The 17647-nt window shown below is 41.2% G+C and overlaps 1 protein-coding gene across 1 annotated transcript in view; it reads right to left on the bottom strand.

Annotated features, from left to right (window-relative positions):
• The window catches only part of LOC129815107 (leucine-rich repeats and immunoglobulin-like domains protein 1), a 49625-nt gene extending 36355 nt beyond the window's left edge, over positions 1–13270 (bottom strand). The window contains exon 1 of the mRNA XM_055868481.1: positions 12065–13270. Within this exon, the coding sequence (XP_055724456.1) occupies positions 12065–12267 (203 nt within the window). The 5' untranslated portion in view covers positions 12268–13270. The remainder of the gene's footprint in view (positions 1–12064) is intronic.
• Positions 13271–17647: the final 4377 nt, after the last annotated feature.

Raw genomic sequence — 17647 nt, 5'->3', positions numbered from 1 at the left:
TATCCACCTAAAGCATTTAACGACTTGTACAACCAGGATCAACTGAGGTGAAGGTGGGAGTGGAGGATGGCCAGGCCCTGACGTTTTAAAACAGACTTGTCTAAGAATTACAGTGGGGCTCCCGAGTGGTGCAGCGGTCTAAGGCACTGCATCTCAGTGCAAGCGGTGTCACTACAGTCCCTGGATCGAATCCAGGCTGTATCACATCCGGCCGTGATTGTGAGTCCCATAGGGCGGTGCACAATTGGCCCAGCGTCGTCCATGTTTGGCCGTCGTTGTAAATAAGAATGTTTTCTTAACTGACTTGCCTAGTTAAAGAAAATAAAAACGTATAAAAAAAATACAGTGAATTTGGAAATCCCTCAGATCCATTGACTTTTTCCACATATTGTTACGTTACAGCCTTATTCTGAAAAGTATTAAATCGTTTTTTCCCCATCAATCTACACACAATACCCCATAATGACAAAGTAAAAACAGGTTTGTAGATGTACCTGAGCACTCTGGACCACACTGTACTTTACTCCGTTCATCTTTACCTCGATCCTGACTAGTCTCCCAGTCCCTGACGCTGAAAAACATCCCCACAGCATGATGCTGCCACCACCATGCTTCACCGTAGAGATGTTGCCAGGTTTCCCCCAGACTTGACGCTTGGCATTCAGGCCAAATAGTTCAATCTTGGCTTCATCAGACCAGATAATCTTGTTTATCATGGTCTGAGAGTCCTTTAGGTGCCTTTTGGCAAACTCTAAGTGGGCTGTCATGTGCCTTTTACTGAGGAGTGGCTTCCGTCTTGCCACTCTACCATAATGGCCCGATTGGTGGACTGCTGTAGAGATGGTTGTCCTTCTGGAAGGTTCTCACATCTCCACAGAGGAATTCTGGAGCTATGTCAGAGTGACCATCAGGTTCTTGTTCAACTCTCTGACCAAGACCCTTCTCCCCTGATTGCTGTTTGGCCGGGCAGCCAGCTCTAGGAAATCTTGGTGGTTCCAAACTTCTTCCATTTAAGAATTTGTATTTATTTATTTTATTTCACCTTTATTTAACCAGGTAAGCAAGTTGAGAACAAGTTCTCATTTACAATTGCGACCTGGCCAAGATAAAGCAAAGCAGTTCGACACATACAACAACAGAGTTACACATGGAGTAAAACAAACATACAGTCAATAATACAGTAGAAAAATAAGTCTATATACAATGTGAGCAAATGAGGTGAGATAAGGGAGGTAAAGGCAAAAAAAAAAGGCCATGGTGGCGAAGTAAATACAATATAGCAAGTAAAACACTGGAATGGTAGATTTGCAGTGGAAGAATGTGCAAAGTAGGGATATAAATAATGGGGTGCAAAGGAGCAAAATAAATAAATAAATACAGTAGGGGGAGAGGTAGTTGTTTGGGCTAAATTATAGATGGGATATGTACAGGTGCAGTAATCTGTGAGCTGCTCTGACAGCTGGTGCTTAAAGCTAGTGAGGGAGATAAGTGTTTCCAGTTTCAAAGATTTTTGTAGTTCGTTCCAGTCATTGGCAGCAGAGAACTGGAAGGAGAGAGAATGATGGAAGCTACTGTGTTCTTGGGGACCTTCAATGCTGCAGACATTGTTTGGTACCCTTCCTCATATCTGTGCTTCTACACAATCCTGTCTCGGAGCTCTACGGTCAATTCCTTCGACCTCATGGCTTGGTTTTTGCTCTGATATGCACTGTCAACTGTGGGACCTTATATAGACAGGTGTGTGCTTTTCCAAATCATGTCCAATCAATTGAATTTACCACAGGTGGACTCCATTCAAATTGTAGAAACATCTTAAGGATGATCAATGGAAACAGGATGCACCTGAGCTCAACTTCGAGTCTCATAGCAAAGGGTCTGAATACTTATTTAAATAAGGTATGTTCTTTTGTTTTATATACACATTTGCAAAATAAAAATAAAAAACTGTTTTCCCTTTGTCATTATGGGGTATTGTGTGTAGATTGATGAGATTTTTAAAAATTAAATCCATTTTTAGAATAAGGCTGTAATGTAACAATGTGGAAAAAGTCAAGGGGTCTGAATACTTTTTGAATGGGCCTGGCCAGTTTAGCCACTGCCACTTCCCAGTCCACCTGTTGCCCTGAAACACAGTCTACTCTAGAGAGCTCAGATCAATCAATAGCAACACAGTTTGGCAGAGATCGGAAGGGTAGAGGTCAGCTATAGCAACATTAGCTTAGCCACTCTGAGACACCATTAAAAGCAGCAATAAAACTATAAAACCTGTGTGACGAAGTACACTGACCTGCCTCGAAAACCTCTGAAAATACTTTAAGAGTCCAACCGCACTAGACTTAAACCATTACACTACTACACTGTTGGAGCAACAGAAACCCATCATTACTACCTAAAAGAAAATAGAGAAAAATCTCCTTATTTTGTATTCTGTCAAAGAAGAAATAAAGGTTAAATTAAATAAAAAGCAGGGGGATGATATCATTTTTTATGACAATGCCCTCCTAATCCAAGGCAGAATGCGGAAGTGAAGGGGGGTTGAGTTTGTAGACTGGAATCGTCTTTATCTACCCATCTCTATTGCTGATAAGATGAGTGTGAACTTCGCTCTTTGGAAGTGTGAAGTGATGTCAGCGATAGGGCCTTTGTTGTGCAGCTGGGAAACAGCGGAGCTTTAATGTGGTCCGTTTTCAAACAGCCATAAAATAGTTAAAGAATAACCTTCTGTTTGTGGAGGAGCTAGAAGAAGAGAGCTCCTATAGGCCAAACAGAGGGCAAGCCAGACGGAGGCGTAGAGAGCCTCCCCCCGTGTACACAGGAGTAATACCAACACCACCCCACCATTTTAGACTTCAGCAAAACATAGGCAAGAGAGAGAGAGGGACAAGACAGTGAAAGCAGCCACAAACAAACATTTAAAAAGTGATTTAAAAAGTGGCACAAAATGCCTGCGTAGTATCTATGATCACAATTCAGCCTGGTGCAAACACCTACCGGTACTAGATGTGATAAATGGGCTGTAGTCGGCACATCTCTACAGAGCACATTTGAGAGCAGCAGATATGTGGGCTGATGGGATCAGCATATTTCAACAGCATGGCTTGCATTGCAGATTTTCCGGCAGCAATTCCAGGCAACAAACAAGGTCTGCTAGCTAGGCTACAGCCTGTGAGCAAAGTTAAGTCAGAGGGAGAATGTCTCTGTTTTCTGAAGTCTCTGAGGTAGGCACACATCTTGGAGCCATGCAGGTCCTTTCCCAGGGTGCTCTTGGTTCGGTACGGAGCAGGCAGTCCAAACAAACAGAGGGGGGGGGGGGGGGCATGGGGCTGCAGCACGGTCCACACTAGCATGAACTCAGGCCCGAAGACGCCAGCCAAGACGCATGAGGGGGGAAGCACACAGCACACACACATACAGTCTCATGCACACACACGGACTGGAGTTTGATAGAAAATCCTAATGTGTTATATGGTCGCCAGACTCCAAAAGGAAATTAGCTTTACCAATGAATCTGAAAGAACATAAGTCACATTTTGAGGGGGTATTGTTTCAGTTCCCTTTCCACAGGCCGCTGATCGTACGTACTGTACTTCAAAGTGAAGAAAATGACTGATCATTAGAATACGGACTTCCCCTGCCTAATGTTTATTATTCTTGCAAACAGAAACTATCTGCAATAATTACACCATGATCCATGGAGAGCTGAATGGGGCCAAACTTTAGAAATAAGGTTATGTAGGCCTGTGTGTGTGGATGTATGTGCAGGTACTGAACCCCTCTGTTTCCTACTAAATCAGTGGACACAGGCCATTGCAGGTTTTTTGAAAGGTAAGAATGCTCTTGTTTGCCAGACAGCCAGTTTTGGGGGTTCTCCACTTCGCAGTACCTCTCCAAGTAACAATTTTTTTTCTAATGTCTTCTCCAAATGTCCTAACTCTTACCAGATGTACAGAATTCACAGATGATTCATCTATCAAACCCACTTTGTAGACAGCGGCTTAAACAAAAAAAAAAAAAAAAACTTGGCGCCCCAGTGTGTCTTAACAAAAAGGCCATCTATTCTGTTGACTCGATTTGTGTGGAATGACTTCTGGCAGTAGCCGTTCAATTGTCATTACAGTGAACACTGCGATGAGCTCACTTCATAACTTCATGTAAATGTAAACTTTTATCTATAGTTATGAAAGGAATTCTTTACTCGCTTATTGCTGCTAATTATTTTCTGTCTAAAGCTATGTATACATGCATACCGGAGGCAGGTAGCCTAGCAGTTGAGAGCGTTGGGCCAGTAACTGAAAAGTGTCTGGTTCGAATCCCCGAGCCGACTAGGTAAAAAAATCTGTCGATGTGCACTTGAGCAAGACACTGAACCGTAATTACTCCTGTAAATCTCTCTGGATAACAGTGTTTGCTAAAATGTAAACCGTAGTGTAAAAGTTGACATCTACAATAAATGAATGAGATATTTTCCCAAGCAAGCACTGATTATTTATTGTTTGTTTATCTAACATAACTATCAAACATTCGCACTAAGGGGGAAATCATTATTTTTGGGGGCAACGATAAAATCAGATCACTATCGATATAATCTTAAACCCAGGAAATAATGACAATCCTGTTGCTTTATAAAACTCAGCCTAGGGACATTACAGTCACAAGGCTCAAGAATCCATGACAATAAACCAATTCAGCAAAACCATTCTCAATACCACAAGATTACAAGACTGCTTAGTAAGAATTGCCATTGAAACCACAAGGGCCTCAGTCCTACGGTCAGTGTACACTGTGGATATGTCTACATTGGGTGAAGGAAATGGAGGAAACCAGTTTGGTTTTTACTTTTATTTCATTAGGGCAGTTTCATCCGCCATCAGTCATTCCTTCATTCATACCACATGGCTGATAATGCAGGGTAACCATGGATAGACACACAATGGCAACAATGTTGATTACCAGAAAACAGCTCTCTCCTCAACGTTTTATTGGTGTTTATTTGCATGTTAGTTGTGGTTTGTTTCGGTCAGACCACTGAACTTTTACCCAATGGAACCCGACACGAACCAGACCGTGACAAAACATTGCCACCCCAACACCCCCTCAGTACACCCCCTCAGGCCAGGCGATCTGCACCCAGGACCAGAGGAACCACCAGACCAGAGCCTGTCATGAAACCACCAAAACAAACCCATTTCCTGTGGGCAAAAGCCAAAACCAACCTCTGGGGGGTGTTTACCAATACCACTGGATTACGTGATTGAGTGAGGAGGTGTATAATGCAGTAACAGAACATTTGTCAAAATCGAAGAGGCAGTGCATGGTTGGTTGTTGGTCGGGCTTGACATTTCTTTCCCATATAGGAAAGCACTCAGGAATAGCTTTCTTGTAAAGGGATCAATCCAGAGACTGGATTCCTGTTAGAGTGAATCTAGCTAGGTGACACTGTAGAGCACAGCAGGGGAAATGACGGACGAAGCAGAAAATATTTATTTCAGACACTGCTTTCTCTCTATATCCAACCACATCGATCAAAGCCAACGTTAATAATATTTATGCTTTTATTTACTTGTAAAACCGATTACATGGATGGCACTGCAGGCAAAGACACTCTTTACACACATTACGGTGACCACAAACAAGATAAACCACCACTGAGAGAGATTATCTGACTGAGTGAGAGATAGCCTGCACTGGATATCATTAGGCCATTCTTCAAATCAGAAGACTACGAAAGTACTAACGTAGGGACCCATCTAGGTGATTCGTTAACAGCCTTATGAGCATGAAAAATCACCAATGTTTAATAAAAAGGCAACAGCAAAAATACAGAATACCTTTGAAAATCTCAATTTGTTTAGAATCACTCTATTATAGCTATCTATATATCCAGTTGAAGTCAGAAGTTTACATACACCTCAGTCAAATACATTTAAACTCAGTTTTTCTCCATTCCTGACATGTAATCCTAGTAAACATTCCCTGTCTTAGTTCAGTTAGGATCACCACTTTATTTTAAGAATCTGAAATGTCAGAATAATAGTAGAGAGAATGATTTATTTGAGCTTTTATTTCTTTCATCACATTCCCAGTGGGTCAGAAATTTACATACACTCAATTAGTATTTGGTAGCATTGCCTTTAAATTATTTAACTTTGTCAAACGTTTCAGGTAGCCTTCCACAAGATTCCCACAATAAGTTGGGTAAATTGTGGCCCATTCCTCCTGACAAAGCTGGTGTAACTGAGTCAGGTTTGTAGGCCTCCTTGTTCGCACACGCTTTTTAAGTTCTGCCCACAAATTTTCTATAGGATTGAGGTCAGGGCTTTGTGATGGCCACTCCAATACCTTGACTTTGTTGTCCTTAATCCATTTTGCCACACCTTTGGACGTATGCTTGGGGTCATAGTACATTTGGAAGACCCATTTGCGACCAAGCTTTAACTTCCTGCCTGAAGTCTTGAGATATTGCTTCAATATATCCACATAATTGTCCTTCCTCATGATGCCATCTATTTTGTGAAGTGCACCAGTCCCTCCTGCAGCAAAGAACCCCCACAACATGATGCTGCCACCCTCGTGCTTCACGGTTGGGATAGTGTTCTTCAGCTTGGATATAGATATTTTTGTACCTGTTTCCTCCTGCATCTTCACAAGGTCCTTTGCTGTTGTTCTGGGATTGATTTGCACTTTTCGCACCAAAGTACATTCATCTCCAGGAGACAGAACGCGTCTCCTTCCTGAGCAGTATGACGGCTGCGTGGTCCCATGGTGTTTATACTTGCGTACTATTGTTTGTATAGATGAATGTGGTACCTTCAGGCATTTGGAAATTGCTCCTAAGGATGAACCAGACTTGTGGAGGTCTACAATTATTTTTCTGAGGAGGTCTTAGCTGATTTCTTTTGTTTCCCATGATGTCAAGCAATGAGGCACTGAGTTTGAAGGTGGGCCTTGAAATCCATCCACAGGTACACCTCAAATTGACTCAAATGATGTCAATTAGCCTATCTGAAGCATCTAAAGCCAAGACATAATTTGCTGAAATTTTCAAAGCTGTTTATAAGGCAGTCAACTTAGTGTATGTAAACTTCTGGCCCACTAGAATTGTGATACAGTGAATTATAAGTGAAATAATCTGTCTGTAAACATTTGTTCGACAAATTACTTGTGTCATGCACAAAGTAATGTCCTAACCGACTTGCCAAAACTATAGTTTATTAATAATAATTTTGTGGAGTGTTTGGAAAACGAGTTTTAATGACTCCAACCTAAGTGTATATAAACTTCAGACTTCAACTGATATATATATATATATACACACACACACACACAAGAATGTGGACTAGAGGTCGACCGATTAATTAGGGCCGATATCAAAGTTTCATGAAAATAAAAAGAATCCGCCTTTTTGGATGCCGATTACATTGCAATCCACGCGGAAACTGCGTGGCAGGCTGACCAACTGTTACGCGAGTGCAGCGTCAAAAGGATCTTGTGGCTGCAAGGAGCCAAGGTAAGTTGCTAGCTAGCATTAAACTTATCTTATAAAAAACAAACAATCAATACTCACTAGTTAACCTAGTAATATTATCAACCATGTGTAGTTAACTAGCTTGTCCTGCATTGCATATAATCCCTGCGGCGCCTGTTCATTTATCATTGAATCACAGCCTACTTCAACTTCGGCAAACGGGTGATGATTTAACAAAAGTGCATTCGCGAAAAATGCACAATCGTTGTACAAATGTACCTAACCATAACAATGCACAGAAGTATATATTTTTAAAGCTGCATATTTAGTTATAAAAATTTATGTTAGCAGGCAATATTAACTAGGGAAATTGTGTCACTGCTCTTGCGTTCAGTGCAAGCAGAGTCAGGGTATATGCAACAGTTTGGGCCGCCTGGCTTGTTGCGAACTGTGTGACCGTAATTAATGTGCCAGAATTTTACATAATTATGACATAACAATGAAGGTTGTGCAATGTAACAGTAATATTTAAAATTTGGGTTGCCACCCATTCTATAAAATACAGAATGGTTCCATATTTCACTGAAAGAATAAACGTTTTGTTTTCAAAATGATAGTTTCCGGATTTGACCATATTAATGACCAAAGGCTCGTATTTCTGTGTTTATTATAATTAAGTCTATGATTTGATATTTGATAGAGCAGTCTGAGCGGTGGTAGGCAGCAGCAGGCTCGTAAGCATTCATTCAAACAGCACTTTTCTGCGTTTGCCAGCAGCTCTTAGCAATGCTTGATGCGCATCGGCTGGTGATGTAAAGCTCGACGCCATTGGACTCTAGAGCAGGGGAAACCCCCAAGCTTCACCATCTTGCAGTCCGACGGACGAATCTGGGTTTGGAGGATGCCAGGAGAACACTACCTGCCCCATATTGCCATTTAACATATCTAAATATCCTGGATGGTCACATACTCCAATTTTCCCCATCTAATTCTCTCAATCCCTCAATCTCCTCAAAATATCTCAACTCATCATGAGGGGCCGCAATGGCTTCCCGGTCTGCGTACCCACATCCATACCCACACATGCAGTCAGAGCCTGCACTAGCCTTTTTGGGGCCCAAAGTGAAAATTTGTTGGCCCCCAACCTTGCGAGCAAAAGATTTTAGGGGGGGGCCACCCTCGACAGCGGAAAGGAAAAAAATACATTTTAGAGTTAGTTTCCTGCAATTCTACACATAATGCACACATTTTCTTTGAGGCGTAGAGAGAATGTTGACGTTTTAAAATAAGTTTTCTGCAATTTTGTCTTGGGCGAGAGAAATGTTTGCCGTTTTAATATATCTGAGTGCAGGTGAATAACAAAATCAATGCCCCCCCCCCCCCCCCCCGTCGGTAATTCAACCATGATTACTACAAGTTTAGATACATGGCTTGACTAATTTACCAATCTAACAAAATTGTTAGCTGGCATGGGCTAATTGACTGACTGTCAGTGACTGACAAAATGAGTCACTGACAGTCATAAAAAAATAGCTGATGCACAACCAAATTTCTAAATTGCACCTTGTGTATTCTACTTTTCGAACTCTGAGGTAAGTGGGGCCTGCGTTATTTTTTTTCATTTTTGTAAATCGATCCGCAAGCCTACAAAAGGGGGGCCGCCAATTGTCCATCCCTGCTCTAGCTGAATATGCCAACACCCGCTTGTTTCCTACTATCCCCATCAAGGTTGAATGTCACAGGGGAGCTGTAAAAACAGGGCAGAACATGGAAACTATTTTGACAACTGGAATGCATTAAGGCTTGATTTTTCACACAGGCCGTGTCCAGAGTTTCCTCAGAAAACTCCCTCTTACTGACGGATATACTGCAGACAAGCACCCAGTCTCTGCCCTGTCTCCCCCTTACAAAACCAAGCTACTGTAGGAGTTGTCAGCACTATACTCACAATATATAGGCACATGTAAAGATAATGACCACAGCAACACGAGGTCACCATTTTTTCCATTAGCAGTACATGAAGAGAATGTGAGAAAAACAATTATCTTAGTTCTTATATACATTTCAAGATATTTAAATTATAGCCAATAGATTTCTTACTGATACTGCTATCTGGGGTCTCAGCAATTTTGAAAACTCAAGCCACCATGACAAGCAGACACCTGTCCATCGTGTCCTAACCAACACTGAGGGGATTTTAGCATTCTTCTACAGAAGAGCCAGTTCAGAGCTACAGCAGCTCACGGTGAGTGGACCAAGCCTGTTTTTATAGACATCCAACAGTAATGTCCGCTCAGCCTCCACATTGCCTGATGACCGACCGCTGCTGCTTCCACACAAGCAGGGGCTAAACACAACAGGGACACTTTATTCCCCCCATTAATTCACTTGGCGCAGGGTCCCGGAGGTTCAGCGAGACAAACACATTTGGTGTGAAACCCAGCATCGCCTGACTGGACTGGACACTCACACAGAGCTGCAGAACAAGGATCTCAAGTAATCTTAGTAAGCTTTTATTTTACAAATCAGGTCCTAATAATACATATATATAGTCCACTGTCTCAAATGAACAAACCAAAAAATGTAGGCCTAACTTTTTTTAAACAATCATTATGTCTTATGGCTCACACCATTGCAAAAGGATTAAGATTGAAGATTAAAGTATTTGTTGATCAAATGTTAACATTTAATCCTCTTCATCCTTATGTGATTCATTCAATGAGTCTCTGCGTACCCTCCTGCAGACCAAACCATGGGGCATATATTCGTTTGATCCTAAAATACACAGGTAGCTCCAGCCAACAAGCGACCGCCACCCCTCTCCCGACACCATGTGTGCAGTAAACAGGCACCATATATCACACAACAATGTTTGCATTTAGACATTTCAGATGAGAAACTTGTCCCCGCTGCCCAGCTGTGTGTTGTTTTTTGTGTTGCTGTTTAAGCACTGAATACCATTACCTACATATGAGTGTTACGTTTTGCCATAAACAGCACTTGCACATGGCAAAGGGGTGTTTAAGGGCAATAAGGCACCCTGGACACAGGCATCATTATTAAAGTTAAGGACTTTAAAAAAAAGTGGCATTCGTCACTTCCCAGGGGAAGTCAAACTGCCGCACAAAGGAACCTGAGAAGTCCAAAGGCCTTCGCTCTTTGACCCCCCCGCAGAAAAAAAGCCTGTTGTACAAAAAGTCCCCCCTTCCCCTTGCTCTAAAATGGAGCATTTGGTGATTTCGGTAAAACATTCCTGTTAATTAAACAGTTGAATTGTCCTTGAGGATTCACATTTGTCCAGGTCTCTCTTGAAAAATAGATGTTCATCTCAAGAGTCTAACCTGGTTAAATAAAGGTTAAATAAAACAATTGCCATTGAAACTATGGTCACACTGCTGGTTGAGCCAAAATGATGATTGAGAAAAAGAAAGCTGTCTTGTCTATAAAAAAAAACATGGTCATTCAATGGGATGAGGACTGAAATGTTCTCAGTTAAAAAAAAAAAAACTCAACTGGCTCACTTCCTAAACGAACGTGCAGACAGTGTCCCCATTGTGGCTAACATTCTCTTGATAATCCATGCCTAATTTACAAGAAATCCAATTTGTGGGCCACGGCCACAGAACCAAATAGAAGATTAAGGGCTAATATGCGTCATAGATCTAATTGAATGAAGTGATCTTTAGACACAATGAAGAGTTTAAATCCAATGAGATTTAGTCAGTCAATTTCTCTGAAAAAATGTTTTGCCCATATAACTAAGGAGATAGTTTTAATTGACTGTTTTGGTGGTTGAAAAAGTTCCCGTCTGAATTTGTATCTACTCTTTAATCATATATGTCTAATTGGCATCATGTAGGCCTTGTTATAGTTTAGGTTATGAAGTTGATTTAGGCTATTTCCTCTCAAATGAATATATTTCTGGTCACCTTTGAAGTTGTGTACACAGGTTGGGAGTAACAGTAAGTCTATTATTGAAAGAGTTTTAACAAATTAAAGCAACTTGTTAAGCAGTTTCAGATTCCTTGCAAATGACAAAAATCTATAGAGACATTTAGTAGGCTGTAACCCTATACCATAGTGTGATAATGGTCAAACAGTAATTATTGTTTGGACATTATCCATAGTTGTCCCTCAGGATGGACTGGACGTCTGGCATTTTGGCCAATTGCCAGAGGGACTAGTCCATTTTTAGCCCAGTTGTCTACCGTGGGCTTTTTTGCAGCAAAAATATCATTATCCAGCACAAAATGTGGGCCCCAAGAAAAATATTGGGCCAGTGTTGGGGCCTCAAGGAAGAAATTGGGCAGGTGTGGTCCCAGTCCGCCCCTGTAGTCCACGAATAAATAGCCTATTAGGTTCTGGTGTTCTGCAATGCTTTACATGTGAGGCATAGGCTACAAAATAATAAGACAACCATGCAATCAAGAAAATTACAACAACATAAAAGCAAATTGATAAATTCGCTTATGACCTTGCAACAAAGTTTCCGCGAATTGGTGTGGGCTACTTCGGAAACATTGTCTCTTATCCTGCTATGGGTTGAATCTCATCCTCATATGGGGTGGTCAATTAATACGGCGGCTCGAGGCTACTTACAGGGCAACTGTCTGAATGGGCAGGTCCAGCGGTGTATCTGTCAAATCCAAATGACTACAGTCCACAGAATCTCCAGTGCAGGTACAGTTCTGAGCACATGGTAAATCTGAACTCAAGCCGTAATTGATTAACAGTTCCAGCGACAAAACTAAATAAAAACCATAGTGAGAAACCGATCCAATTCGTCCCAGGGACGCCGCCATTTTGTATCAAGTTTAATCGCGCGCTGGCCACTGATCTCTCGTCGTATCCACAAATTGGAAATCTGGTACCGTTTTAGAGATAGTGCGGTCTATTATATCACAAATTGTGTTGTGGTAAAATGAAGAAAAAACGAACACTTGTGGCGTGTACAACTGGTCTACTCTTCCAAATAACCGAGTCGTTTAGACGCAAGTTCCCAGTCCAACTTTTGTCCAATGTGGGCTGAAATCAAAGGTGAATCACTGTTTACGAAGCAAGAAGGCTACAATAAATTTATCAAGCAGCCAGAATTAAATAACATAAAGTAAATTGAACTTGTCCATAAAAGGTTGAAATGAGGATCCTTTCTTGGCAAAGCGATTCGTTTTGGGGAAACATCAATAGCCTAAAAACAATGCCAGAGAAGAAAAAAAAAATGGCAAACATCAACAGGGACACTTAATTTAAGATTACGTTCATGTCAAATATACACGTGACACATTTCCCAAATACTAGCCTATGCGGTTTGCAGTGGCACTCAAAACAAACTTTAAAATGTATCTTCTCTTCATCGCACGCTTGGAATGTTGGCTAAAACTTTGACGGCGTTACTCTGCTACGCAAATGAAGCACTCGAGATCGGTGCCGAAAACGAGTTATCGTTGACTTCTCGTTTATGGCGCTACAAAACACCCCAAAAAGTATACACTTTGTGCCGATTGATCCCAATTTCGCCGCACACTCGACGGGTTAGTTTAGTTCCTAGTAAATGCTTATCAGATGCAGTCTATGGTCAGAAAACCTCGGCGTTCGGAGCCTGGTTCAGTCCCAACTTCAGACCCTATCCACCATGAGTTATTATTTTTATTTTTTGTTACTTCATTTTTTTCAGTCTTCGTTCCATAGTCCCACATTGGATGCACAACAGCACTTGGGAACCTCCCATTTTCCCTTGCAATTGGCTCAAATTTGAAGAAAGGGTAATCTCCTAATCTCACTGGTTGTTGTGGATTCTACAGGCGTCGCAAACTCTGACTGCCAGTCAACCAGTCGTTGACCCCACCCATGTTTCCCACCCCGGGTGTGAAACCGCACCACCTCCCTTCACTCTCACCGCGTTTTAAAGGGACAATGACCAGGTTAAAACTCTATAATCGGTTAATGATAGCCATCCAGAAAAGATAGCTGGTAGCATAGCGGTTAAGAGTGTTGGGTCAGTAACCGAAAGGACACAGGTCGGATCCCAGAGCAGACAAGGTGGAAAAATCTGGCTGCCCTTGAGGAAGTTAATTAACCCCCAACAACCACTCCTCCCCACTCCTCCCTCTGATTCAGAGGGGTTGGGTTAAATGTGGAAGACACATCTTGGTTTGAAGCATTTAGTTGTATCCCCTTTCCCAGAGTGAAATGTCTGTAAATATATCATTCGGACGCTATGAATAATGTAGTTTTCAACCCTAAAAACAGTTGAAGTAAATCTGACGTTTTCGTACCCAAGTAACCTGGGTTGTTGCATTCAGTATGCAAACTTACATAGTAGACTAACCTGTGCCCCCGCACATTGGCTCTGTACTGGTACCCTTTGTATATAGCCTCGCTACTGTTATTTTATTGCTGCTCTTTACTTGTTTGTTATTTACGTTTTTTACTTCTCTGTTTTTTACATCACTTATTTTTCTTAAAACTGCATAAGGGCTTGTAAGTAAGCATTTGACTGTAAGGTCTACTACACCTGTTGTATACGGCGCATGTGAAAAATACAATTTGATTTGAGCTTTGTTTGTTATTAACAGGTGGCATAGGGATTGTTCTATAGTAATTACTTGTTATTATACAGATATAAGTCAAATTTGTATCCATTAGATGCAAAGATGTTGCTATTTTCCTAGTTTAAACACACAAAAAAAGTATCTTAGTTGAAGTTGAGTTGTGACTGTGCATTCAGAATGATCTTTACGCAAATTAGGGGTTCCCTATAATGGGTGTCATGAAAGCACATAATTCTTCCCAAATGGTGAAGTCATGTCCACCCCTTGTCACAAAATGCACATCTGCAATAAATTGTTGGAGCCTTTTGGCCCTGTGAACAGTTTTTTCCCTTCACATTTTTGTGTGGCTATGACAGGTCCTATTGATTGACTCTGTATGAACTATTGTAATCTCTTCGTGTTAGGATAAGTCCTGCATTTTCATGCAATTAATCACTACACTGGGGACATGGATATTCACACCTGCAGCACCGCAGGCGGTCCTGTGAGTTCCTCCTTCCTTTTGGAATGAATAGTTATAGGTTTCACATTGCTTTGCATTGCATCAGAAGTGTTGGCCTAAGCATAGACAGTAGCCCACAGGTGGGGTGAGACATTAATACATTTGATTTTTAAAAGTTGAAAAGGTTTGTTGGGCAGTGTTAGGCCCCACTGTATATGGATAGTCCCTTGTGGACAGTCTATGCACTATTAAACAGCCTATCAACTGCAACTCAGTTGATAGTGCAACAATTTTAGAGTTGGGGCTGCAGAGGTATGATCACATTTATGCATGATTCGACACTACAAGTCCCTGATGTTTCCTTGACTGCAACTATGGGCGGTTGAGGGCATACAATCATAGCCATCTGAAATATGTGGCTCTGCATTTTTATGTTCTTTTAAACAGATATTAGGTATTTTGGGGGTCTATTTTGAGAATATTGTAGACATGTTTTCTAATATGATTTATCTGGTGCTGCGGCTTCTTTCAATGATTTGTTGCGCAAATTACTTTTGTGTGACTTGTGGAGTCAGATGCTGCTGTACCAGCTGTGAATGGGCATGGGGATCTGTCAAAAGAAATGTTCAAATTAATCAAGTTGATAACAAGTATAAGGTGAATTCATTCACAGAATTATAATTTACCTTTGTCCAATGAAGGACAACATGTCATCAAAATTAAATATTATTTATATTACAAAGAATGTAACACTCAATAGATAGCCATGGCCAAAAATATTGGCCCCCTGCACTTTTTTTAATAAGGGAAAGGGAAAGGGGGATACCTAGTCAGTTGTACAACTGAATACATTCAACTGAAATGTGTCTTCTGCATTTAACCCAACCCCTCTTAATCATTTTGGTATCTACATACAGTACCAGTCAAAAGTTTGGACTCACCTACCTACTCATTCAAGTCTTTCTTTATTTTTACTATTTTCTACATTGTAGAATAATGGGAAAGATATCAAAACTATAAAATAACTTAATATGGAATCATGTAGTAACCAAAAAAGTTTAAACAAATCAACATTTAGTTTATATTTGAGATTCTTCAAAGTAGCCACCCTTTGCCTAATGACAGCTTTGCTCACTCTTGGCATTATCTCAACCAGCTTCATGAGGTAGTCACCTGGAATGTATTTCAAATAACAGGTGTGCCTTGTTAAAAGTTAATTTGTGGAATTTCTTTCCTTCTTAATGTGTTTGAGCCGATCAGTTGTGTTGTGACAAGGTAGGGGTGGTATACAAAAGATAGCCCTATTTGGTAAAAGACCAACTCCATATTATGGCAAGAACAGCTCAAATAAGCAAAGAGAAACCACAGTCCATCGTTCCTTTAAGACATAAAAGTCAGTCAATACGGAACATTTCAAGAACTTTGAAAGTTTCTTCAAGTGCAGTCGCAAAAACCATCAAGCGCTATGATGAAACTGGCTCTCATGAGGACCGCCACAGGAAAGGAAGACCCAGAGTTACCTCTGCTGCAGAGGATACGTTCATTAGAGTTAACTGCACCTCAGATTGCAGCCCAAATAAATGCTTCACAGAGTTCAAGTAACAGGACATTCTCCGAACACCCGACAATGCCAACATCCCAGTTATTTGCAAGAGGAAGAGACGAAGGTACAGAGAACACAGAGAGGGGTGCCTCGTAAGGATCCGCAGAAGGCGAGTGGGAAAGCTGCCATTATCATCAATATTACTCGCCAACGTGCAATCATTGGACAATAAATTAGACGAGGTGCGATCACGAATATCCTACCAGCGGGACATCAAAAACTGTAATATCTTATGTTTCACGGAATCGTGGCTGAATGATGACATGGATATTTAGCTAGCAGGATATACGCTGCACCGGCAAGATAGAATAGCACGCTCCGGTAATACGAGGGGGGGGCGGTTTGTGCATATTTGTAAACAACAGCTGGTGCACGAAATCTAAGGCAGTCTCTAGATTTTGCTCGCCTGAAGTAGAGTATCTTGTGATAAAATGCAGACCACACTATTTGCCTAGAGAGTTTTCAGCTATACTTTTCGTGGCTGTTTATTTACCACCACAGACGGATGCTGGCACTAAGACCGCACTCAGTCAGCTGTATAAGGAAATAAGCAAACAGGAAACCGTTCACCCAGAGGCGGCACTTCTAGTGGCCAGAGACTTTAATGCAGGGAAACAGATCAGTTCTACCTAATTTCTATCAACATGTTAAATGTGCAACCAGAAGGAAAAAAAACTCTAGACCACCTGTACTCCACACACAGAGACACGTACAAAGCTCTCCCTCGCCCTCCATTTGGTAAATCTGACCACAATTCTATGTTCCTGATTCCTGCTTACAAGCAAAATTTAAAGCAGGAAGCACCAGTGAATCGTTCTATAAAAAAGTGGTCAGATGAAGCAGATGCTAAACTACAGGACTGTTTTGTTATCTTAGACTGGAATATGTTCCGGGATTCTTCCGATGGCATTGAGGAGTACACCACATCAGTCACTGGCTTTATCAATAAGTGCATTGAGGACATTGTCCCCACAGTGACTGTACGTACATACTCCAACCAAAAGCCATGGATTACAGGCAACATTCACACTGAGCTAAAGGGTAGAGCTGCCGCTTTCAAGCTGTGGGACTCTAACCCGGAAGCTTAACAAGTGCTCAGCATATGTGGGATCCTCTTCAAGACTGTTGGAAAAGCGTTCCCCATGAAGCTGGTTGAGAGAATGCAAAGAGTGTGCAAAGCTGTCATCAAGGCAAAGGGTGGCTACTTTGAAGAATCTAAAATATATTTTGATTCGTTTAACACTTTTTTGGTTACTACTTGATTCCATATGTGTTATTTCAAAGTTTTATGTCTTCACTATTATTCTACAATGTAGAAAATAGTAAAAAATTAAGAGAAGCTCTTGAATGAGTAGGTGTGTCCAAACTTTTGACTGGTACTGTATGTATTTCTTTAGTTTGCAGTTGAACAAAATGAAAAAATCTGAATAATTTACTAAATGTTAGCTTATTCCACAAAGAAATGGGGCGGCAGTGTAGCCTAATGGTTAAAGCGTTGGAATAGTAACTGGAAGGCTGCAAGATCAAATCCCTGAGCTGACAAGGTACAAATCTGTCGTTTATGTCACTGTGTGTACCGCAATGAG

The sequence above is a fragment of the Salvelinus fontinalis genome, chromosome 18 (assembly GCF_029448725.1).
Source record: "Salvelinus fontinalis isolate EN_2023a chromosome 18, ASM2944872v1, whole genome shotgun sequence".
NCBI classification, from domain to species: domain Eukaryota; kingdom Metazoa; phylum Chordata; class Actinopteri; order Salmoniformes; family Salmonidae; genus Salvelinus; species Salvelinus fontinalis.
Note: the sequence above shows the minus strand (reverse complement) of the source record. Positions and strands in the feature narration are given on the sequence as shown.